Raw genomic sequence first — 27,506 nt, forward strand, 5'->3', positions numbered from 1 at the left:
GCAAATAATAGTTTTGATTCGGTGAGTATTTCCTTTATACATCACCAATAGACCCGCATTGTCCGAATAGTCAACCATGTCATAAAGATAAATCTGTATTTCACACTTAACGATGGCGGAAATACAGATTTAATGTTTTAGGGTAACATGAACCTACTTGCTATCCATACTTGTAATTACATTTTCTGCATATAATATTACATGTACTTTTATCATGTCATCATGTCGTTTTGATTAAAAGGATACGGTACGAGAAATAGAGGACTCAAAATTTATGCCCAAGAAAGAGTATCTTATATGCTTGTAGCACTACACTTTCACTGAAATGCATATCCTTACGGAATGCAAAGTTTTTCATTTATAATCTCACTGTGCATTTCACTATTTATAATTAAGAATCAATTACTAAACTTTTCTTCACAGGAAGCGCATCTGGCAGTGGATCTGGTGCTGCAATGTCTGATTACCTTGGTAAGCAAACGTTCTTAAATTCACTTTCTATTCATATGTGCAACCATTAATTAAAAGTATTAATAAACAAGGTTAAAGATTTAGACCAACTTTACGTATGTTTACAAATATACATTTACTAGAAGATAAAATCTATGTACAGGTGTCTCAAACAATACTTTAACTCTTCACTTTAATATGGTGTTACTCGTGATGGACATTAAGAAGCGAAGTAGGTTTTGTGTGATGTTTAAACTCAAAAAACATTTTCTGTTATTTCAATCCCCTAGTAAACACATATTTTGATGGTACATACATTGTTTAATCAACATTCCAATTCTGTTTAAATGTTTTGTAATGTGTAATGTCAATTATAGCAACAGCGTAGATTACTTTATTCCTCAAACCATCAATATCAATTACAGGCGTTCATCACACTATGTCTGTAACATAACCCCATAAAAAGAAAGGGAAATCGAACCATCTCTTCAAATTTAATGTTGTGGGAAATTCTTGTCCAGAAAATGTTTGTATATGAGGTTCGAGACTGGGATGATTTTTATCATTTCACTCTGACGGAGCAACGTAGAGGATAAGAGGGGAGAGGCGGAGATACATGCAAAGAAGTAAAAATGAAAGTGGCTGTCTTTGTGACTTCACTCTTGAACCACCTAACCTATCTCGATCAAATTTTCAACATAGATGAGGTTTGGGGCATGAGATGGTATTTATCTAATCACTTTGACGACATAACTTTGGGGAGAAGGGGGAGATATACAAAAATTTATAAATATAAAAAGAGAAATGACTATGTTCGTGAATTAATAACTCTTGAACACCCGATCGATCTCAATCAAATTTTCAACATATATGAAGTTCGAACCTGGGAAGTTTTTATCATTTCATCTTGACAGTAGATCTTAGGGGAGGAGGAGGGGAGGAGCGGAAACACATGGAAATGCATAAAACTTAATAACTTTTAAACCACCCTACCGATCTCGATCAAACTTTCAACATGGATAAGGTTCGGGCATGGACTGTTTTCTTTATTTCACTTTTACAGTGCAACGAAGGGGAAGGGAGGGGGAAATATGTGTAAAAAAATAAAAATAAGAGTGACTGTCTTTGTGACTTCATCACGCTTAAACCACCCGACCGATCTTAAACAAATTTTCAACACAGATGAGGAACAGACCTGAGGTGAGTTTTATCATATCACTTTAACGGTAGAACTTACGGAGGGGGAGGGGAGGGAAGAAATCTATTTTAAAAAATAAAACTTAACCCTTGAACCACCCCACAGATCTGGATCAAATTTTCAATATAGATGACGTTCGGGCTTGGAATAATTTTTATCATTTAACTTTGACGGTGCAATGTAGGGGAGGAGAAGGGAGAGGCGGAGATACATGCAAAGAAGTAAAAATGAAAGTGGCTGTCTTTGTGACTTTACTCTTGAACCACCTGACCGATCTCGATCAAATTTTCAACATAGATGAGTTTTGGGGCATGAGATGATATTTATCTAATCACTTTGACGACGGAAGGGGGAGGAAGGAGTTGAAAAATAAATAAACTTAATAACTCTTGAACCCAACTATCAATCTCGATCAAATTTTTAACGTAGATGTGGTTCGGGCCTGAGATTTCACCTTGACGGTAGAACTTAGAGGAGGGGATAGGAGGAGAAAATATATATACATATAAAGAAATAAAAAAAACTTAATAACTATTGAACCACCGGACCGATCTCGATCAAATTTTCAACCTTAATGAAGTTCGAACATGAAATTATTTTAGTCATATCACTTTGACGGTGTAACTTAAAAGAGGGTAAAAGACATTTACAAATTATCTAAAATGACCGATATTAGTGTCGAATCTATAGTTTTTGAAGTCGCTGAGATGAACAGTATCATTTTTGCACTTTTGATGTCATTTAAAATCAAATTCAGCCCTGCAAATTGTGGGAGGGGAGGGATATATATATATATCTGATACTTTGACACTTTTGATGCAATATGGGGGCCCACAATATGGGGAGGAGAGGGGGATATATAAAAATCATCGAAAAGGCCAATATCAAGGAGCGCTTTAGTAATAGTAAAAAGTGACTGACTAACGAAACATATCACTATTTTTTCTTAATTTAATCCAGCGAAGCGGGTAATTGATTCTAATAATATATAAGTCAAGATACACAAAAATAAAAATAAATGTTACACAAATAGTTACACGTAAAATTTGTCGTTCTTTTTCCTTTAGGACATGGACTTAGATTCTATACAGGTGGAGGTAAGAAGTCTTACGTTAATATTTTATAGCATTATAAGAAAATTATCTTTAGTAAAGTTTTGAAATGTCAACAAATAATAAAATCGAGTATAGGAATGGCGAAGGAAGTCGTTAGGAAGAAGATTTTGTGGAGTTTTCAATAATGGGTTATTTAAAAAGTTTTATTAATCATCTCTACAAAATTTTGTACTTAAGAACAAAAATATAGAAATTAAAAGTATGTGATAACACTAACCATGGCTTTGGATTGGATATTGCAACAAACAAAAGAAATGCTGACCAAAGGCTCAACACACGCTGTATTTTAAACTTTAATGTGTTACAGTTTAGGATATCTAGCATATCCTTCGTTAGACACTATAAAACATAAATAAAGATACAGACAAATATATATATAGTCGTCCTTACGAAAAAGTCTAAATTCTATTGGCTAAAGCCTTCTGCCAATCCCGTAGGTCCCAGGATCCATTTTCCAACCAATCAAGTGCGGCCATTTTTGATCATTATAAGGGCCTTTTTTCAATTTCATCTTCCTGTCTATGTTATCCAAAATTCTCTACCATAATAGGTAATTATATATATGTCTGTATCTACATTTATGTTCTATAGTGTCTATATAGTGTCTGATGAAGGATATTGTAGTTATCCGAAACTGTAACACATTATAGTTTAAAATACAGTGTTTGTTGAACCTTTGGTCGCTATTTCTTTTGCTAAAAATATGTGATGAAAAATAAATAGAGACTTCCTAGATTGGGTATAAATACGAGTAGAAAAACATTTAGTGTAATGGGAATTCAATGAGGAAGTGTTTTAAATTGTATGGGATAAAATAATAATATTAGAAAGATCTGAAAAGACGTAAAAATAATGGTTTTGAACAGTAATTAAGAATAAATTGAGTTCTGAATGATGTGATGGGAGGAATGGTGAGAGATAAACAAGGAAGTACAGACAATTTTTAAGTGTTAGACCGTATTCAAGCTGATTGCTGCTATGTCAAGACAAGATGATTAGCTAAAAGGTAAAGCTTATGGAAATTCTCACACACGATGACCGAGTATACAGGGTTATTCCTGGAAATAGTAGGACTGATTTGCTCCCCCTCTCCCCCCCCCAAAAAAAAAGAAAGTGGTGAAGGATGGAGATGTTAATGCGCTGGTTGGATGGTGAGGGGTCTTAGCTACCAGCACACCAGTAGCCAGTCATTTCCAAGTCTTCACGGAGTGTAGATCGAGTTTAAGGTGAACCCCTTTCAAGATGCCGTTGTCACCTCCACAATGAATCGTTTGTTAGAGCAGCGTTACGCGGTGAAGTTTTGTGTCGAACTGGATAAAACTGCGAGTGAGACCCATGACATGATCAAGACTGCTTATGGGAGTGATGCCGTGGATCGATCAATTGTTTTTCAGTGGCACAAATTCGGGATGGAAGAAAGCAAGTTGAACATTATCAACGGAAAGGACGTCCTTCAACGGTAAAAAAAGTGATGAAAAGTTAGTGAAAGAGCGAAATCTTAGTGGACTTAGTGAAACGAGTTGCCCGCGTCCGTCCAACAATCGCTGGACAAAGGAAGCTTCGTCAGTACAATGTGGCGAGGAACACCGTGTTTACTGTCACGGACTTCCTGACCAAACAGCTTTCCCAGACACTCTACAGCCCAGATGTCGGTCCTTCAGATATCCTCGACTGAAAAAGGTCATGAAAGAATGGCACCACGGTTCGGTCCAGGCCATTCAAGAGGCCGTAACGATGGAGATGAAGAGTATTCCAGTTTTAGCGTTGCAGGGAGCCTTCATTGATTGGCAGAGTCTCTGGAAACGCTGTGTTGATGCAGAAGGGGCATATTTTGAAAACTATGAAGTCGATGTGTCAAAATTGTGAATAATTTTCTTTTAAAAAATTCAATTCTACTACACATCTGTACAGAACGTTAACGATCAACGCAGTATAACTTACGGAAATAATTTCTCACACGAAAATATGGCAACAAACCTGATCACCAAGATCCACATATAAGTTATTTCAGAGACATACTCTGTCGAAAATTTGTCGAATCGACAGATGAGCCATAACTCCTCAAAAACGAAGCATCAGATCAAGGACGAGTGAAGAACTTTTTTTTTTTTTTTTTTATTTTAACTCTTAGGTTTAATTAATATGTTAATGGATATAAGGTTATTATTCTTTTGTAGACGGCCAAATGAATCTCTTTCAATCCTTCGCGAACAACTATTGCTCTACTTCTCATTTACTGGATGGTTTTGTATCATTGCAACAAATTTTCGGTCACTAGAGCTCCGAAATTACTCATTTTTGCAATCATGTTGGTCTATGCAATTTTTCCATGTTTTAGTGTGAGTAATCGTTTCGCAAAGCTTATCCATGTTGTTTATGAAAATTCTGCTCATTGTGATAACTAGTTTCTTCCTTCCAATCTTCGGCCTACTCTATACTATAGGTTAAATTCCTGTTTAAAACTCTATTTATTTATTTATTTATTTGTTACTTTGCAGTTTACATACTAAAATCCCGAAGTCCATACAATATTTATGCAGTTATTCAAAGACATCGTTACACACACAACATTATCTTGATTTAAATCATAGAGTAACAAATGATCATGCAGGCTGCAACATCTGTTAGCTCAGGTATGAAAGAAATAGTGCAGACAGCGACATCTATTAGCGTCAGGCATCAAAGAAATAGCGACAATTATTAACGTCAGACATGAAAGAAATAACACAGGCGGCGACACCTATTAGCGCCAAGAATGAATGAAATAGCGCAGGCAGTGTCATCTATTAGTGTCAAGCATGAAAGAAATAGCGCAGGCAGTGTCATCTATTAGTGTCAAGCATGAAAGTAATAGCGCAGTCAGGGACATTTGTTAGCGTCAGGCATGAAAGAAATAGCGCAGGCAGTATCACTTATTAGCGTCAGGCATGAAAGAAATAGCGCAGACAGTTTCACTTATTAGCGTCAGGCATGAAGGAAATAGCTCAGGCAGTGTAACCTATTAGCGTCAGGCATGAAAGAAATAGTGCAGGCAGTGTCACTTATTAGCGTCAGGCATGAAGGAAATAGCGCAGGCAGTATTATCTATTAGCGTCAGGCATGAAAGAAATAGCGCAGACAGTGTCACCTATTAGCGTCAGGCTTGAAAGAAATAGTGCAGGCAGTGTCACTTATTAGCGTCAGGCATGAAAGAAATAGCGCAGGCAGTATTATCTATTAGCGTCAGGCATGAAAGAAATAGTGCAGGCAGTGTCACCTATTAGCGTCAGGCATGAAAGAAATAGCGCAGGCAGTGTCACTTATTAGCGTCAGACATGAAAGAAATAACGCAAGCAGCGACAACTATTTGCGAGTGTTTCACAAATAGTAATTAATGTAGTCCATAGACTGATAAGATCACCGTTTATTATTAAGATAATGAGTAAACATTGAAAAGGGAAGATTTTGGTTAAGTTTTTATTATTGCATTTAGATATTGTTTGTAATTTTCATATGATACATGACTGAGAATAAACCTTGATTGTAAGTTAAAGATAGATAAATTGCAAATGTTATATTTATTGAAAGTTACTAAATTTATAACTAAACATGTTTTATATTTCCAGCTCCATATGGAAGATTCTTCTATGATGGCGAGTATTTTTTAATCTTTCTGATCTCTTTGTGAAAATATTCATAAAATACATATTAGATACATTTGTATATACAAGGTGTTACAAAAGTTTGTCATAATAATTTGGCGATAGATTCCTTACATAAAATAAGGAAAAAGTTCGTGTGGACCTCTGATCGGAAATGCATAGTTTTGTAGTTATAAAGTGCCATAAACGTGAAAAAAAAAAGAACTTTAAAGGTCCGTAGTTCCATTACTATAAGGGGGCGCGGTGGCTCAGTGGTAGAGCGTTCACCTGGATCCCAGCTCGCGCCGTGTGGACTTTGTGGTGGACAAACACCGTGCTCGTGGATTTTCTCGGGGTTCTGCTGTTTCCTCCCACTTTCTTCATTCCACCATATCATTCATTTCTCATGATCATTGTCTCCTTTAGCCTAACCGGCATAACCGTGGGACGTTAAACTTAAAGATTTCATTTTTTCCATTACTATAAGACCAATCGTAATCAGGTCAAGACATCACTGAGGAACTAATATGTGAACTATCCAGATATCCATTTTTCAGAACCTTCGGTACTTACAGAATCATTTTTTGAGAGGCGGTTTGGAAGTATTTGATCACTTTCCACCTACCTCGCTAAAAATTGGTGTGCAAGTACTGAGCATTTTTAAACATAAATATTTGGATAGTTCATATACCAGTTTTTCAGTGGTGTCTTGACCCGACAACGATAGATCTCATAGTAGCAGAGCTACGGACTTTTAAAGTTTACTTGCTTCACGTTTTTAGCATCCTATAACTCCGAAACAATTCACTTTTGAGCTCTCGTTCTGAACTCTTTCTCTTATTCCGATGTTAGAAATTTGTTCTCAAAATTTTGTGACATGTTTTTTTGTAACATCCTGTATATTGTGGATTAAAAGAGTTGGAAACAAAAGATAGTCTCAGATTACTGTCTAACAAGAAAGAAAAGAACTATCAGTGTACTTTTTCATGCGAAAGCACTTTATTTCAATTATTTCTCCTTTTAAATATCATTTACAATCTACTCAACAATGTAATAATTATCAGACAATCCGTGTTTACCTCATCCATATTCAGTAAGTGCTCTTTTGGCAATATTTTGGTGAAAAATCGGATCTGATACATAGGGCCAGCTCTACCATATGTGCAAAACTTGCGTTTGCACGGGGCGACAATTTCCGGGTGTATGTGTGTGTGGCAAAATCTGTCATAACTATATTATCTAAAATAAATATTTCTTGTTGGAAACAAACTTTAGCTTCGTAAAGTAAGCTGACCTTCTATTTGAATACTACATTCATAAATTATGTTTAGGTCGCATTAGTTTAAGGTCACATGGACAGTGCTAAAGCAAATGGTCAAACAAATTCCAGCATGAAATGCTTAATTGTTGTCAAATATAAAAACTCAACTCTCGAACAGTAGCAAACACCTGTTCCATTTAGTTAGTTATCACAGTTTTGATGTGAAAAATAATCTTGCCTTTGTCATCAACAAGTTCCTTATCATTGAAGGATGAAACAAGTTTTTTTTAAAAAAAATTAACAAATGTAGAAAGAAAATCAACAAAAAAGATAGAAGAGCTAGTTGCACCGGAATTGCAAACTGATAGTTTGAGATTGAATCTCGATATTCAATTCTATAAAAAGGATTACTATTTTTTCTCTTGAGATGTGTTTGCTCTATCTTTCATTAAAATTATAGATTATTATTTAAAGAAAAAATCAGGCACAACGAGATTGTATTTGTAGTGTGTAGGCTTTCTGAGTGTGAGTGCTTTTTCACACTCCTTCGTTGTTCATGATGGGGTATCATACTTGAAATCGTGGCTTTTGAAATTTGCTCTTTTTAAGAAAGAGGGGCGGCAAATTGCCTAGAGTCGCCCCTGCTGATACGGGGTCGGATACTAACCCAAGTATGTTATCATTCAAGGAAAATTTTTCAATCCAATATGAAAACTTACTAAGTTAAAATAAATAAGTAGTTAGCGATGTTTTATTCGGTATTTCGGATGTCTCGTGTTGGAATTCGATGGCCGGTCGTCTTGACATATATTTGGAAGTTTTGTTTTAAATATTATTTTCAAGTGGTCAGTGACAGAATAATATCTTTAAAACAATGTTCGCACCAACTTCTTTTCACTTTCATTCTATTTTTGTGATTACTATTATAAGTTGGTCTTGTGGGCTCTATCTAGACGCTGATTATGAAAAAAAATCTATGTCTGTCCCCAAGACATAAATACGGTCTGTGGTTTGGAATAAGATGAAGGATGATTTATCTGATCAAATCTCACGTTTTCAGACATCAACGGTCCATGTTGTATGTTCGCGGAACACTTGGTGTCGTGCTGAAGCATTATGGTCCATTATAAATAGTTTCACCCGGCCAACCTTATCCTAAGTATTCATGTTAATGTTACTCACGCTGGACTATGATTGTCGACGTAGGCTGTATTAGATGCTGTATTAGATGCTCCTTGAATTTCAACGTCACTTGCGCCACAATCGCACGATGGTTCTGAGTAATAATCCTCTTTAATACTTGACGGAACCTTTGCGCCACAATCGCACGATGGTTCTGAGTAATAATCCTCTATAATGCTTGACGGAACCTTTGCGCCACAATCGCACGATGGTTCTGAGTGATAATTCTCTTTAATGCTTGACGGAACCTGTCATTGAGAGTTGTCTACCGACCACTGTCCTCTTTGCTGATGTTGTCTCGTCATAAGTTTTGTAGACTGTCATCACTTTGGAGACTTTCCCTTGCGACATGCCCAACACACTTGGCCATTTCTTTTACGCTTCCTTAATATAACCGAGCGCCAACAATTTGCCGACTTCAAACATCAGAGAGGTAGTCCAGTTTACCGTTTGCTCAGTTCACGACATACTTACGTTCTACCACTTCTCACGTAGTACAGAGTTTGCCCTAAAACATTACCAGCGCTGCAATTCCTGCATGATCATTGCCAACCCAGATATCTGGCGTGCTTTATTAAATTGTTAAATATCTGTATGCGTGTTTATACTGTTACGGGTCTAAGGAAGCAAGTAAGTCAGTAATAAACATATATTAGAAAAACATATTTTACGTTCTAAATACAACTTCTTTACTGCTTTATAACTTCCAGTTTTCTCACCTGTAGCTAGAATCATTTTGTTAACTTAAAACTGATCAAATTAAGAGTTTTATTCGCCACGAATATTTTTTCATTTAGTAGTTAGCAGTAAATAACTATCGGTATTTTGAAGTTCAATTCTATATTATATGAATACAGAAAAATATGTAGCAAATAAGTGCATATATTCTAGCAATAAGGAAGAAACTAATAATATTTTATTTATTTTATTTACAGCTCCTGGAGGAGGTGGTAAGTGATTTATAATTTGCAAAAATCAGTTCTCTATTCTACGTGTTCATTTTTAACTCATAATGACTAACCTTAATACAATCACTTGATAGTCTAGAACATTTGTTTATATAACGAACGAAATAACTAATTAACTCTATGGCCTATGGAACGTGGAGGTTCAATGCCGCATTCAGAAAAGCATTCCATTGACTTCTGTCCTTAGCCTACTGGATCCAGTTTCTATTTTCTATTTCTATTTCTGCGAGATCCATCTTAATATTGTCCTCCCATCTGCGCCTAGATCTTCCTATTATTTTTTTTTCGATTGGATTTACAGTTAAAACTTTCAAAGCATTCCTACTTTCTTCCATTCTGAGTACATAACCTGCCCACCTAAGCCTCCTAGATTTGATGATCCTAACAATATTTGGTAAACGATATAAATTATGTAGCTCCTCGTTGTGAAGTTTCCACCATTCACCATTCCCGTTCCTCTTGGGTCTGAATATTCGTCTTAGGATCTTGTTCTCAAATACTTTCAGTCTATGTTCTTCCCTCAGAGTAAGCGACAATGTTTCGCAACCATACAGCACAACAGTCATGATTATCTCTTTATATATTTTAAGCTTCAAATTCCTCGACACAATTCGAGACTACAACAGATTTTGAACTGAATAATAACACGAATTCCCAGCTTTTAGTCGACATTTAATTTCTCCCTGAACATGGTTTTCGTCTGTTAATATTGATCCTAGATATTTGAAAGTATCCACTTTATCAAAAGTATTATTTGATATTTTAACGCATCCATAATTTGCAGTATTACGATCTCGACAAGCTTCCATGCTTAGTTTTCTTTGCATTTACTTCTAGACGATGTCCCTGCAAGCGTTCAATAAAGTCTGCATTTCTTTCATTTGTTTTGTTTTCCTATCGTCCCCTATTAAATTCACATAAATAGCATACGCTATAACCTGATGAATACTATTCAGCTCTAGACCCTGGTTGCTATCTCTGATTTTCCTTATAGCTTATTCCAGGACAAAGTTGAATAATAATGACAACAACGCATCTCCTTGTTTTAGACCATTCTGAACCTGAAAGCTTATGGACCAGAATTTTCCTACCCGAACTCTACTTTGGGATTCATTTAAACATATCTTAATTAATCTAATTAGCTCTTTTGGTATTCTAAATCCTGTAAGAATGTTGTACAATGTTTCTCTCCTACCTGAGTCGTAAGCCTTTCTAAAATCAATAAGTAATTGATGTACCGGTTTATTGTATTCCAACTTCTTTTCGAGTAATGTTCAATATTTGATCGTTAGTTGATAGATTTTATCTAAATCCGCACTGATAATCTTCAATAATTTCATCTGCGTATGGGGTGAATTTTGCTAATAGGATGTTTGGAAAGATTGTATAGGATGTTGACAGAAGAGAAATACCCCGATAATTATTACAATCTATTTTGTCGCTTTTCTTGTGAATTGGTACAACGATTGATTCTTTCCACTCTTGTGTGGCAATTCCTCCATAAATAAATACACAAATGAGTTTTATTTATAATCCTTATTACCACTCTAACAGAAGTTTCAGGCTAAGAAATCTTAAGTTACATCTTCTGTGCTTAATTATGCTGATTCCCTTATACTGATCAATGTCGAGGTCTTGCCTCGTTGTTGTTAATGGCATTCCCTTACTGTTAAGTGTTCTTTCTATATTGTTATGTAATGTTTTACGTAGCCTTCTTCTATTTTCTTTCTTCCTTGTTTTCCTGCCTTAGTTTCTCATCTTTCTTCTAACTATAACTTTTCTTATCTATTTCTGTTTTCAACAATCTCATTTTAGCTTGCTCTTATTAGGAAATAGTGGAAGTTCATTTTTGTTGTTGTGATATAGTGTTAGTAAGACAGTAATCCAAAAAGATGTTTAAGAGAAATGGACAGGTTATTTTGTCTATTTTTAAAGAACTCATCTATATTCATCCTATATAATACTGTCGAGACAACAAACTGTTTCAACGAACCACCGTTGTCTTCTTCAGAGCACACTATGAAGTTTCCTCCAATTCATAGATGATTGAAACCTGTATAGAGGAAGATTTTACGAAACCTTGATTGTTATCCACATTTAAATTGAACACATTTTAGTTCTATTGAACTAAGATAAAAATGTAACTGTGTACTCAAATTTTAACTTGTACAATGAATATTCTTTAAGAAGAAACCGATTATTATAAGTCACTAAAAGTTTAAACATATCATTACTGCATATGGATAAGTTGAAGTATTGTATCCGAAAGTACATGTAGTTGCACTTCAAGTGTCAGACAGTAGAAAGCATCACGTACTGAAAGTTTCAACTTCGCCTTTTAGATGCTTGCTGCTAGAGAATGTTTAGTGCCATCAAGCGGCGAGATCAGTAGCTTGTATTATCTTTGTTTCAACTAAAGAAAGTGGAGTATGGCCGTTATTCATGAATATCTTAACAGACTGACTACATTAAAGAACTCACCCTGACAATCTCTCTAGCTATCTGTTGTACAAGCCGAAAATAAAAAATTTGATTTTGTTCAAAACCATCCTGTGGACTAACGAACGGACCAAGGGCTCCGTTACCCGTTAAAATCTTAACGGGTTTACTCCGTTAACCAACTCGGACCAGGTAACCACTTTCGCTATCTATAGCAAGAAACAGAATTGAAAAACTCGTTATCGTTCAAAAGTTACTGTATGGACTAAAGAATGAACCAAAGTCTCCGGCGTTACCCGTTAAGATGTTAACGGATTGACTTCGTTAAAAAAAATCGGCTGAGGTAATAATTTTAGCTATCTATAGCTAAAAACAGAATTCAACACTCATTATCGTTCAAAAGTTATCGTGAGGAGTAACGAACAAACCAAAGTCTCCGTTACCCCCTTAAGATGTTAACGGATTGAATTTAATAACAAAATCGGCTGAGATAATCAGTCTAGCTATCTATTGAAAAAACAATTTAAAAATTCTCTTTTTGTTCAAATGTTTTCATTTGGAATTACGAAAGTACATACGTATAAACAGAAAGACGGGCTAAAATTACAATATTATAAGACTCAAAGTGCACGATCATAATACCGTAATTGATTAACTAAGGTACTTAGCTTTGAATTACATGAAAGCTCAACTCGTCTTTGAAGTTTGTTGAAATACTTTGCCGTTGTTTACAGTATAATAGGATGCTTCTAGGTAAAGATCTTTATTATTAAAAAAAAATTGTCTGCTTAACAATGAATCCTCACTTGGAAATATTTTCCATACGTTTCGGAACTCCAAGTTAGTTCCATCTTCAATGGCAAGGTAACAAGGGTAAAAAGGGAAGGCGTAAAACAAGGAATACATAACACTAAATAAATGCAATGTAAAGAATGGATCCTAAAATGTCACGAGCAGAGCAAGGCACAAAAGATTGAACTGAATATGAGGAATCGCGGTGTCTAATATTTTACGTCGCTATTCTAGCATTATTAAAGAATGATTCTTTAATCTCCAGTTGTTTTCGAACATATTAGACCATCAAAAAAGTCACAAGAAGAGAGTATGTCGGGATTGGCGCTTCATTTAAAACAACATACACATAATATAAAACAGGTTAATGTAATAGGTTCAGGAAAAACAAAGAAACAAGAGATTAAAGAATTATTCTTTATTCATAAATATAAGCTTGGATTAAATCTGGATACTGGCAACATTGATAGAACTTTGTTACCTACCTTTGATGCATATTTTCAATTTGGTTGTAGTGACATAACAGAGACACCACACTTCCTTTGATTCAGTTCACTCTTTTGCGTCTTGCTCTGCTCATGACTTTCAGGATCCACTCTTTGCATTATTTAGTGGTATGTATTCCTTGTGTAACACCTTTTATCTCCTAACCAGAGGTCGTTCCCCCATTTCCAAAAAATATCTATGTCATCCCTCCACTTCCTAAAAAAATTATAATGGGCAAAGATACCCACGGGGGACAGCGTGACGTCATTAGTCCCCCTACCTTTTCAGATCCACTTTCCCCGTGCTCCTAACCGTTTTTATCCTTGTTATTTTGTCACTGAAGACAGAACCGGCTTGACGTTCCTAAATTTATGGAAAATATTTAAGCTTCCTTAGGGAGGATTCATTGGTAAGTAGTCAATTTTTTGTTAATTTGAATCATCCTCTCATGCACCATATAATTTTAAGCTCTTTAACAATTTCAATATGCTTTGAATATTATCTTTAAGCTAATTAGATTGTTATTATTTGATGGTAGAAGGTTATGGTTAAGAATAGAATATTAATGAGACTATAGTTGTAATTATTAGTTCAAATGAACCTTAGTAACCTTTGTATATTAATTTGGAAAAAATGTAAAATATGTTCGGAGTAATAAGGAATATACAGAAATAATATATTTGTGTGTTAAGTACAAATTTCTGAGTACCTAAATAAAAAACTCTTAAAAATAGTTTAAACTAAGCCAAGGACTAAAGCTGATCACGATTCTTACTCAGTGGTTCTCAGCGTTTTTGAGCACTATGACTCTCCATTAAGTTTTCTCACGTTAGTAACACTGTGAGCCATGATATGCACGTATTTATGTGTCACAAAAATTCAGGGTCTCGATTGGTATAATGCACTTCCAGATTCACTTCCTGTAATAAAAATATATTAAATCTAAACTATTTTTGTTTCCTGTTTTTAACAAAATATGCTTTATCAGATCAAAAGATGTAATGTTTCAATCAAAAATTGTCTTGTATTCATTATATCTGGAGAACTACATATAGTGTGGCCAAATTCAAACTATCAGTTAACTCAGTATGATATTCTTATTCCGTAGAAAATACGAAAACTCGATTTCGGGGCCATTCAAAAATTTTGTGGCCTCTGATCCAGAGACTAATTATTGACCAAAATCTGAATCTTTTGATTCATTATTTTGGATCATTCATAAAATTCTTGGACAAGATTGCAGTCTTTTGATCCATTTTTTGATCATTTCTAAAATTCTTGTTTTGCAAATTAGTATTAACAATAACAGACTGTAATAAAAACCTTGATTACGTCTTACCCACTTGAGAACTTCTACCCTAACGAATTAGGCCAAGTACTACAGTGATAACAAACACATCCAGCGTAATCATGGGAATTCTTTCACATCTGATAGCATGGTTACAGGCAGAATTAAACAAAATAAATTCGAAAAGTTGGGGTTTGGAAAATGAAATAAGAGAGATGTAAGGACAGTGGGTAAGAAGTATAAATTATACGAATCTTATCAGTTTTTAGATGGTAGAAGGAACATCACTAATGTAAGAGCTGTTTTCAGAAATACAACTATTTGTTTCAATAATTCAGGAGTTAACAAACAATGTACAACAACTTATTTCAATAATTCAGCAGTTGACAAACAATGTACAACAAAGTGTTTCAATAATTCAGCAGTTGACAATGTACAACAATTTGTTTCAATAATTCAGCAGTTGACAAATAATGTACAACAATTTAATTCAATAATTCAGCAGTTGACAAATAATGTACAACAATTTGTTTCAATAATTCAGCAATTGACAAACAATGTACAACAATTTGTTTCAATAATTCAGCAATTGACAAACAATGTACAACAATTTGTTTCAATAATTCAGCAGTTAACAAACAATGTTATCGCTTTTTTTGGACACAACCATTTTTCATTCTCGTATTCCGCTACGTTTCTCAGTAACAGGCCACGCAAGACAGTTTCAGTTTCATTAATCCCACGTAACGACAGTTAAGCGTACTAATTATTATACGAGGGACAGTCGAAAAGTTCCCGGAATTTCGTTGTAACTATTTATTACCACAACATAGACACACATTCACTTAATTGCCTTCCAAATAGGCTCTTTGAGAACACATATACCTGTTTCACCGCTCCTGCCATTGCTGGAAACCACGCTGAAATTCATGTTTTAGTATGTTTCAAAGTTCAGCCGTCGCGTTGGTTTGAATGTCTTCTACAGTGATGAAACGGTTACCTTTGAAGCCCATTATGATCTAAGGGAAGAGCCAGAAGTCTTCTATCAGCCTCCCTACTCAACGGATTTAGCACCAACGGATTTCTAGCTCTTCCTTAAGATCTCTCGCTCTCTTGAGTCCGATGATGAGATGCGTGTTCGTCGATTATTCCATCCATCCAACCGTTTCCGAACAAATGACCCGTTTCAAACTATTCTGTCAGCTAATAGCTTTTACATTACAAAATATGTTCTAACTCACAATATCCCGAAAGGTGCCACATATAACTTTCGGATTCGTCTAGTTATACATATCAAATGTAAACATGATTGTCTCGTTCGGATCTCAGTAGGGCCAGTTCGTGACCTTCCCTTGTTAAATATTTCGACTTGCTCTTTCGCTTCTTCGTCACGACTTGTTGTGCAACGTATATTTATCGCTTTTCTAATCAATACCTTTTACGTCTTTAAAATTTGTTTTCGTATTTCATTCTGTCACTCCTAGATTTCTTTATAGGCTTACTTTGGCAAGCAGGTATATTTATTCAAATGATCTTTATATGTTGTACAATTTATTTCTGAGTTTTGTTTAAGAAAGTGTCAGTATTCTTGTTATTCAACAATATATCAAAACGATAATACCTGAAATATTTTTCTTTTCTTTTTTCTTTTTCTTTCTTTCTTTCTTTTCTTTTCTTCTTTTTTGAATTTACTAATGTCAGATGTAATACGAACATGAAAGGTTTGATAATATTAATAGTTCTTTGAATTGTTATATTGATAAATTTTAATAAATGTTAAAATTTGATATTGACATTTTTCGTTACGTTATCAAGCGCTTTGTATATGTTTCAGCTGCTGCTTCTGGTGCCGCTGCAGCAGGAGGTGGTGGCGGATACCCATACGGTGGATACGGCGCTGCGGCAAGTTCTGCTGCTGCTGCTGGAGGAGGTGGTTATGGTGGATACGGAGGAGCTGCTGCTGCTGCTGCTGGTGGAGGTTATCATAGATATTATGGTGGAGGTGCTGCTGCTAGTGGTGCTGCCGCTGCTGGAGGTGGAGGAGGCTACGGTGGAGGAGGTGCTGCTGCTAGTGGTGCTGCCGCTGCTGGAGGTGGAGGTGGCTACGGTGGAGGAGGTGCTGCTGCTAGTGGTGCTGCCGCTGCTGGAGGTGGAGGAGGCTACGGTGGAGGAGGTGCTGCTGCTAGTGGTGCTGCTGCTGCTGGAGGTGGAGGAGGTTATGGAGGCTATGGTGGAGGAGGTGCTGCTGCTAGTGGTGCTGCCGCTGCTGGAGGTGGAGGAGGCTATGGAGGCCATGGTGGAGGAGGTGCTGCTGCTAGTGGTGCTGCCGCTGCTGGAGGTGGAGGAGGCTATGGTGGAGGAGGTGCTGCTGCTAGTGGTGCTGCCGCTGCTGGAGCTGGAGGCGGCTATGGAGGCCATGGTGGAGGAGGTGCTGCTGCTAGTGGTGCTGCCGCTGCTGGAGGTGGAGGCGGCTATGGAGGCCATGGTGGAGGAGGTGCTGCTGCTAGTGGTGCTGCCGCTGCTGGAGGTGGAGGAGGCTATGGAGGCTATGGTGGAGGAGGTGCTGCTGCTAGTGGTGCTGCCGCTGCTGGAGGTGGAGGAGGCTATGGAGGCTATGGTGGAGGAGGTGCTGCTGCTAGTGGTGTTGCCGCTGCTGGTGGTGGAGGTGGTTATGGAGGCTATGGAGGAGGAGCTGCTACAGCTGCAGGAGTGGCAGGAGCGGCAGGAGGTCGTCAAGGATATTACGGCGGAGGTGCTGCTGCAGCTGCTGCCGCCGCTGCTGCTGCAGGTGGCGGTGGTGGAGCTGCTGCTGCTGGAGCAGCTGCCGCTGGTGGAATGCGCTATAGTGGAGCTGCCGGTGGTGGACATCGTCATTACTTCCTTGGAGGTGGAGGTGGAGCCGGAGCTGGAGCTGGTGCTGGAGCCGGAGCAGGGGCTGGCGCTGGTGGATTCGGTGGTGGTGGAGCAGGAGCTGGTGCTGGTGCTGGAGCCGGAGCCGGAGCAGGAGCTGGTGGATTTGGCTTTGGTGGTGGTGCTGGAGCTGGCGCTGGCGCTGGAGCAGGAGCTGGTGCTGGTGGTGGCGGATGTAAGTACAACAAATTTTCACATCCACTATGTATTCTTCCAACAAAATTTCATACTCACTTTGCATAAACTCAACGAACTTTGTTTAACGTGTGAATACTACAACCACGGTTCACTTCAGTTCCTCCATTTTTATTTTTAGGTAGAAAGCTTATAGTTATTTCAAAGAACGTTTGTTACACTTTTTTTTCTTTTATAGTAAGAACTGAACTATATGTAGCTAAGATTCAAACTTCATATTATGCATTAAACTGTTCATTCTTTGGTTATTGAGAAATTATTATACTGGTTTGACTCTAAGTTGCACTCAAACTAGCCAATACGTTGATAAATCATTTTCCAAATTATATATATTAAAATACATTTTTTTCACCTTCATTAATTTCTTCTTTTTCAAAAGAAAGTTACAATAATACCAATAATTTCTTCGTATCTTGCACGTAGATAAAAGGGTGTCTGCCACTTTCGTTTTTAACACTTATTTTACTACCTTTTAATACGTTTTGTTTGTTGTGCTAATAAACCAAAATTCAGGGATCTACAAATAATAAAGAAAAAAGCTAGAAAACAATACAGAAAATATAATTAAATATTTAATCTAGAAACAAGACAACAACCATATGTGTTTGGTCATTTAACGAAAGTCCAAACCTGACACTAATTCTTAATACCTCTTTGAATATTTTATCATGTTGTAAAAACAATACATTTCTGTTGTCCAGTTCTAAACTTTATACGTACCTGTGTAAAGTTTAGAAAAAAATAAATAATACAGAATTGAAGACCTCGGCGCAAGAAGGGGACAAGTCCAATTTTACATTTGGTTCAAGATTGGAGCAAAACATTCTTAAAGATCAATTTATTGTGCTTTCACCTCTAAACTTTTTGTAAAGAAAGGATTTACTCCTGTAAAAATACATTTCTGTACAAAAAGTTTGGAGGCTAAAGTAAAATAAATTGATTTTCAACAATGTTTTCCCTAGTCCTGAACAAAACGTAAAATTGGAGCTGTCCTCTTCTTGCACCGAGGTGTTAAATTTGACGGATAAAACCAAAATGCAAAGAAATCACCAATGATAGTTTTTCTGATTGTAGGTGCAAATTTTGATATAGTTTGTGTATTCATTTGAAGTGTATAATACCTACTAGACAACATAAACAAACGAGTAGATTTCCTCGTAACCAGCTCGAATTAATTTGATTTATTTCGACTGTAACAATGATCTGTTACGTTTTGATCTCTTTATAGTTATTCGATTATGGTTATGCTTCGAAAAGTTTACAAAGCATATTTCTCATACGGAATATGCTTTGCCCTTAAGATGCTCCTTTACATTTTTTTTAAAGTTTAACTTTGACTAAAATTCATGTATTTCAGTAGCAACACGTAAGTACAGCTTATTTTCCTAGTTAATGTGTTATTATTTATACATGTTATAATCTATTTCTTGGATTCTTTTCTGTTAAAGTATCAACAGTCCCTATAGTATGTTAAACATACGTGAGAATTTTTCAATTGTTTTAAGTTTGAATCTAACGTTTCTTTTTGTTCCAGATGGATTTGGACTTAGATTTGGAGGTAAGACTTATTTTTTTTATATGCTAATTATGTAGAATCTAATGTTTAAATATATATATGTAAAATAGGACCAATCGAAATCGTACAACACTACCATTTTAAAGTTATATGATATTAATAATTATCGTGATAAACAAAATTATCATTTTTCATGAGAGATTCGTAATCAACTAATATAAAACATGAACTATCATTTATAAGCGAAGAAATTTTGAAATATTTTTTAGTAAATAATTTGTTCAAATAAAATTTTATGGAAAGTTTTTCTTTAATGAAATTGATGTAATTTAATCATCATATCAATTTTTGTTTTAATTTTGTTTTTGTTTCCAAAGTCGTAAAGATTGTTCTTTGTTATTCCTGGAAGTTAACATCCTTCAGAGGCTTCGAAAAAGAGAATATCTAATTTTTGTACAAAGTATTTGGTCTAGGAATTAATTCGTGCGGTTGGTACGCACACATTGAAGCTGTAGTACGAACACAAAATACATAAATACCTTAAGAAAAATATTGTCCATCGCTAGCCACCACTTTCGCCCATCTGTCAGGCAATGTACGGATTCCGTGGCGAAAGAAGTCCTCATCCTTGGAAGCGATCCAGTCAGAGACCCATGTTTCGATATCTTCTGAAGAAGTAAACCGCTGTCCAATCAAATCGTTGTTCATGCAATCGAACAAGTAGTAGTCCGAAGGAGCAACGTCTTGTGAATACGGCGGGTGGGGTAAAACTTCCCATCCGACATTTTCTAAATAGGTTTTGACTGGTTTTGCGACATGTGGGCGAGCGTTATCATGTTGAACAATAAGTTTATCAGTCTGTTCTCCCATTCTGGTCGTGTTCTGGCCAGAGCTTGCTTCAAACGCATTAATTGTCGTCGATAACGTTCTCCATTCATAGTTTCACCCGGTTGCAGCAGCTCATAGTACACCACACCTTTCATATCCAACCATATGCACAGCATAACCTTTGCACAGTGAATATCTCGTTTTGGTTGTGATGGACCTGGTTCACCTGGTTTCACCCAGGCCTTTTTTCGTTTAGGGTTCTCGTAATGGATCCACTTCTCATCACCCGTAATAATTCGATGCAGAAACCCCTTTCTGCTCTGTCGTTGAAGCAGCAATTCGCAAATGGTTTTTCGTCTTTCAACGTCTCTGTCTTTCAATTCATGTGGAACCCAATGTGACATCTTTTGAATCATTCCCATGGCTTTCAAGCGTTTGGAGACTGTTGTTTGATCAACGCCTAATGCTGCTGCAAGTTGTTCCTGCGTTTGACACGAATCCTGCTCGAGCAATGCTGTCAATTCTTCGTCTTGAAAGTTTTTTGGCTGTCCAGCTCGCTCTTGGTCTGCCAAGCCGAAATCACCACTTCTAAACCGTGCAAACCACTTCTGACACGTTCGCTCAGCTAGAGCATGGTCACCATACACTTCCACCAAAATACGATGACTTTCAGTCGCACTTTTCTGCATGTTAAAGTAATGCAGCAGGACACCCCGCAAAAACACTTTATCAGGCACAAATTGCGCCATGTTCACTTAACTACAAACTGGTGTTGTTGACGCTTTAATCCACTGCCCTATACTACGAACGATACCCGATGACAGGGGTTTGCAACACATGTGTGGATACACGGAACTGTGGGACGCTCCGTTCGTTGCGCCATCTCTTGTCCACCCGCACGAATTAATTCCTAGACCAAATACATAACGGTACTTCCGCAAAGAGAAACGAATGCAGTAAAACTTCATTCAATAAAATCTGAATGAATTTCAAATCGAAAGATATCCTATTTTCATTTATTACATAATGAATAATTAATTTATTTTTTTTTAAATTTCGGTTTTAAGTTCTTTTTATATGAACTTGGTAATCTAGATGTCTCAAAATCAGTTACTATTGTACAGCAATAATAAGCAAAATAGGTACAAACAAACCTGATGATAAGAATAAAAAATTTTGTCCAACTTACAAACTGTACGTTAGTTTACTTAGAAATATTTCTAAGAAGAAATGATTATGTAATTTTTATTTCCCATGTGCAAAATTTACGAATGACTATTTTATGTTACATTATTTCTTGAAAGAGATAGTTTGTGATGCTGATGTTTTAAATATTAAAAACAAATAAATCATATTTTCATAAATTATATATTAAAAAAATGATTCTCCAAACAGAAAAATAAGGAATTATTTTGCACATTCAACTTTCGGTTTCTCGTTCACTAATTAACTTCATAAAGAATTATTGACATGATCTTTTCAATGTGATTACAATAATTTAGTACATCAGAATACTTTTGTCAGATAATATAGCTTCTTCCAAACTATGATTTTTTTAGTAAGTCTTGTCGGGCTAACAGCCAAGTGAATGTACTGACATCGGATGTTTTGAATGCAAGCATTGCATTCGTCTTCAGGAATTCTAATGAAAATGCACCAGAGATATGAGCATGCAGAGCTGTGAATGGGGGCTTGTGATTGGATGAGGAAAATGCTGGCTTCTGATTATCTGATTGGCTAGATTCTGAGAACCCAGCATTACCCTTAGTCAATCACAAGCCACCATTCATAACTCTGCCCTAAATAGTTTCCATATATGCGTGCTCATATCTCCAGTTTCTTCATTACAATCCATAAAGATGAATACAATGTCTGCATTCGAAACGTCGGATGCCAATACATTCACCTGGCTGATAGTCGAAGAAGACTTACTAAAATCACGTCGCCAGGAAAAACTTAATTCTTTCCTTATGACTTTTTACTTTGATTAGAATTTCCAGGTCAGTTTGTTCTTACTTTCTCCTGCTACTCTGAGAATTTAGATTTCCAAATTACCTCAAATTAGGCAATTTACCCCTATTTTGTGATAACTGATTAATCCTCCATTCCTTTAAATGATAGTTAATTTATATAAAGAAATTAGTGTCATGTAAATTACACGTCACGAAGACAATAGCTTACTACATCACGCCTAGTCTGTTCTAAATGGTTTTCATTCCTTGGCTTAATTAATATTCTGTACTTTATTTTCCTTCTATACGAAACAAGTTCATGCAACCTGTACCAAGTTGGTTTAACTGAGGATTAGAAAATGAAAACATGTCAAAAGTGTCATATAAATTAGATGTTATGAAGAGAGTAACTTTCAACGACATGACTAATATGTTTTATATGGTTTTCATTCCTTGACTTCATTAATATTCTCTGCTATATTTTCCTTCAATACAAAACAAGCTCATGTAACCCGTACCAACTTGATTTGACTCAAGACTAGCAATTTAACTTCTGAAGAAAATGTTAGAATTGAAAGTACTTTCTGATTGGTGCGAATTTCTTTCTTCACTTTCTTTTAAATTTCATTAAGTTGTTACGGTAAACTGATTTCAGGAACATCCAGTGACAAGATCTAAGATTCCTTTTTTCTGTTTTATATATAAATATTTCAGGTTTTGATATCGACTATTTTGAAGTAGGACGTTTTGGTGCGAGATTTTTTTGATGGAAGGACAATTTTTTGGGGGGTTGTAGCACAAAATTTTGACATGACAATGTTGAAATGTTATTTCTTAATTCATGTGTTTCTTCTATTTTTTGAATACTTATTTTTGTTAATTTTTAAGTCGCGTGCATTTATATATATATATATATATATATATATATATATATATATATATATATATATATATATATATATATATATATATATATATATATGTATGTGCATTTTTATTTACTTTAGATGTTTGAATTTTTTCTTTCTTTAAATGCTCGATTTTTTTCTAAATACTATTTTCTAAAGCACCTAAGAGATTTTTTTCTAATATGTTACTGTAATGTATAGCAATTGCGCAATTATCCATATGAAAGGTTAAATATTATTACAGCTTTATGTTCTATGCTGATATCTCTGAAAACAATAGAATATATACTTTCTTAAAAAAGCAATTATAGCACTTTCTGACATTACAAGACTGGTTTGAAGGTCCTCTAAATTTAGTTCCTTATATTGTGGTTTAGATACAACAAACTCTTAATATGTCTTTAAGGGCCTACACGGTTTGCCGTAGCTAAATCGAGCCTGGAGATTCCAAATCCAGATGTGAGTTATTTCTTGCACGTAACTTCCGCGTGGGGCGCCCTGGGTAATTCGATGAAGATGCAAATACTTTATTATTATTATTATTGATTTTACTCGAACAACTTGACTTTTGACAACATTCTATCCATATTTGCCATCGTTTTTAAGCACTTCATTATGCCTTTGCAGTAAACTTCCAATTAGACATCTTCTTATTATAATTTTTGGGATATGTGGACGACTCAATTTTTTAAAATTAATTTTCCAAAGACTTTAACGTTCCTTTCGTGCTTTTTTGATTATGTTTCATCCATTTTAGGACAGTTTGGTTTTGGAATATAGAATCTATATAATCTCTTCTACATTTGAGCTGAATTTCAACCATCTTCTCCAAAGTCTGTTCGTACTATTGCAACCGAATAAGTCCCTTGCTTGATTGTTGAGAAGAATGATTTATAGGGATCTTCTTGATACCTTTTACGAGAATTGATTAGTTACGATTGTCATCTTCACAATAAACTTACTAAATACGTATGCATTTGTTTGATGCGAGTACGTTTTCGCTGGGATAGCCGTATACATTTCTGAAAAGAGTTAGAAATCTTCAAATACATCACCAAATACAAAATTAAGTTGTTCAAAAATTGTAGAGCCTGCCACCAAATTTTGCACCAAATTAACTTTGGACCAGTAAGTCCATGCACCAAAACATCTGGCACCAAAATGTCCATTTTCAGTTACACAGATTACAATGTTTCCAGTTTCCCAAACATCAGAGAAAAAAAAAAAAATTGCAACTTTAAATACGAAGTGTGTCCGGAATGTAAAAATACTAAAATCTAAATGGTATGTGAAAGCATAATATAATCTCGAATTAGAAAGTACATGTAACTCGCTCCTTTTACTAAAGGTTTGTTAATTTTCTTTAAAGAAAAGTGCTGTGAGTTCTATAAACCATTTTGTGAGTTTGCATTGTTTTTCATTACTATAGTCGAATTTTCCTTTTTATGTATCTAGTTCCTTACAGTAGCTAGCAGATATAAACGATTTAATGTATCATCTGTTCACATCATGGATGATGCAACGTTAATGAAGAACTTGCTATGGTAGAGCAATTTTTACTGCTCTTGACCGAGATCGGTGATGCGGTCTTGCAATCCAGTTCTCCTCTAGGCGAACTAATATAGTGGAAACGAACTACAGTAACGAGGCATACTATCTTACATCCGCCAACTGTAACGAGTTCAGACGCTTGTCGTGGTTCGAAACCCACGTTATAAGTAGGTCGTGCACTTCATTTTCTGGTGTAACATAAGAATATAAAAAAGAAACCTCAAACTCAATTGACCTCCTATATGAAATGAACATGTAACGGAAGAAACCTTGTGATAGCAACTTCCTCTTGTTTTGTTTTGAGCCATTCCGATCGTAGTGTTCGCGAGAGTAACTGAACTCATTATTTGGGTTTATAGCTGTGTAACTTTACTTCCGGATACGCCTCGTATTAAAAAATTGACATTATTTTGTCCCGTACACTTATACCAAGTACACACTGTGTTAGGAGGTGCCGGTGCAGGTGCTGGTGCTGGTGCAGGCGCCGGTGCGGGCGCAGGAGGTTTCGGTGGCGGTGCCGGTGCTGGTGCTGGTGCTGGGGCTGGAGCTGGAGCTGGAGCCGGTTCAGGTGGTGAACTATTCTTCTTTGACGCACGTAAGTTCCGCTCTATGTTCACAAGTATATTAATCTATACAAAGAAACTAACTTCTTCCCTACGTTCACTAACGTATTAAAAAATGCAACGATGATAATTTCCAAAAGTGAAACCTCCTTTATTCCTTAAGATATAAAGCAATTCAAAGAAAATAAGTTCTTGTTTACTTTTACACACGTATTAACAAATACAATGAAAATAATTTTCACACATATTAACCGATAAGAATATGTGATAAGAGCAGATAATTCTTCCAATAAGAGAAGAATTATTTCCACGCTATATTAACAATTCAAAGAAAAGAAGTCCGACTCTAGGTACACGAAGTGCCATTCAAATACCAAAATATAAGTACCGATAGTTCTTTGTTTACACAATTTTGTGTGAGCGGTCCCAGTTTCGATTCTCGATCGAAATAGTGTAAAAGTTTGTTTTTCAGGCCAGTCATCCTGATTGAGGTTTTCCTAAATTTTCCTCATTCACACCAGCAAATGCCTGAATGGTACCTAACATATAGATCCCAGGCCATTTCCTTTCTTTCTTCCCTTTCTGCTGATAGTCTGATCGCCGAGGGACACCATCCCTCATACGTGACGGGCTAACATGGCCACAGATGCTGAAAAGCCCAGAAATCTATTCCTAAACCTAACCCTAGTTTACAAAATTCTTAACAAACAGAAAGAAAAGTAAATTTAATTGTAAGTTATGGTAAACTACAGGAATAGAATATCCAGAAGTTAATATCTTTCCGCACCGAAAATATGAGCCAAGGAATTATAAGATTGTGAAAATCAATTGTAAAAATATTTTAAAAGTTAACCTGTACACAAACCCAAACACACACAAACATACAATGCAAATTCCGTTTCAGATTCGGGAAAATTCCTGAGTGGTATAAGGAAGTATAAGTGAAGTAAAAATATCATATGGTGAAAGAATTCCAATTGCGTACATTCTTTTTCTTAAAAAAAAAAAAAAAAAAAAAAGGTGTGATATATCCAAAACAAAATAACTCAATTTGAAGTTGAAAAATGTTTACTTGTTATAAACAGACTTTTATTATTTTAAGAGAATATTTTGAGTAAATTTGTAATGAAGACTGTGTTCCCTTTGTTGATGAAAAGAACTATTTTATATTTGGGACTTGACAATTTTAACGATACTGAATTATTGGGGAAAATTACTTTTCGTAGAACTGTAAAGATTTTGTTCGACAGGTTTTGGCGACAAGAAATAACAACTAATGCTGATCAAATTTAAATAAGTAATTAATTTTAATTAATGTGTTATACAATTCGAATTCAAATTTATCGGATTAATCAAAATATAATTTGGAATTTTAAAAAATAGTTGTTTTTGCTAAATATGTTGTACCATTTTGCACAAATATGTTAAGTACTTGCGTAAACTTATAAATCAAATAAAAACATAAAAATTATCAGAGTTATAAATCAATTGCCCAATAAAGCACATAATCAAATATTGTATCAAGTATTTTGAGGTTGTCTGACTAATTACAAGAATAAAAGGTGACTATTTTGGCCAGGAAAATTTCATTTGATCCACTATTAAATAATTTTAAAATAGTGAAAAACTCCATCTTCTTTGTTACTATTAATTATATGTTTATTTATAATGAGTAACGTACAAATGAAAATATCTTCTTCTTGCCTTTCAGCCTCACGACCAGGTACGTACTCATTTTAAATACATATTATCTAAATCTATTTGAAGATAAATCACATTTTGTAATAGACTATTAACAAGAGTACTATATATCTAATCGTTAGCTTTTGAGAAGTAAACGTTTACTTGACTGTATTTATGCCCTGAAACATAAATATACACGAAATTTAGTTTTAATTACTATGCAAAATATGTCTATACTTTGGGGGTCATTGTAATTACAAATCCTGCAGCCTAAAACATACAATAAATATGATATTACATTCTTGGTCAATTTCTTGTTGACAATTTGAGTATAATTTTACTCAGAATTATGGCGATATCATAAATATCAAATAGCAGCGTTAGTCGTTTTATTTCTCGTGAGTAGCAGATACTCTACAGTACTCTTGCTTATAATATCAGTGTTAGTGCCGAAAAAAATTAACACAATATTTTTTGAATTTACGTAACGTCCTGACCCTAACAGCACAATTACATAGCAGCATATGCCTATCATGTTCCTTCAGATACATGGGAATGTGTCCAGTATGTGCCTTATATACTTCTGAGAAAGAAATCACAT

At 35.5% G+C, this 27,506-nt stretch overlaps 1 protein-coding gene across 1 annotated transcript in view; it reads left to right on the forward strand.

Annotated features, from left to right (window-relative positions):
• Positions 1–27,506, forward strand: part of LOC145683692 (uncharacterized) — a 246,666-nt gene that overhangs the window by 41,724 nt on the left and 177,436 nt on the right. Inside the window, exons 16-23 of the mRNA XM_081755055.1 lie at positions 424–471; positions 2,716–2,745; positions 6,369–6,395; positions 9,762–9,776; positions 16,634–17,884; positions 19,439–19,462; positions 25,108–25,254; positions 26,934–26,945. Of these exons, the coding sequence (XP_081611181.1) occupies positions 424–471; positions 2,716–2,745; positions 6,369–6,395; positions 9,762–9,776; positions 16,634–17,884; positions 19,439–19,462; positions 25,108–25,254; positions 26,934–26,945 (1,554 nt within the window). The remainder of the gene's footprint in view (positions 1–423; positions 472–2,715; positions 2,746–6,368; positions 6,396–9,761; positions 9,777–16,633; positions 17,885–19,438; positions 19,463–25,107; positions 25,255–26,933; positions 26,946–27,506) is intronic.

This window comes from Thermobia domestica, chromosome 4 (genome assembly GCF_964235325.1).
Source record: "Thermobia domestica chromosome 4, izTheDome1.hap1.1, whole genome shotgun sequence".
Classification (NCBI taxonomy): domain Eukaryota; kingdom Metazoa; phylum Arthropoda; class Insecta; order Zygentoma; family Lepismatidae; genus Thermobia; species Thermobia domestica.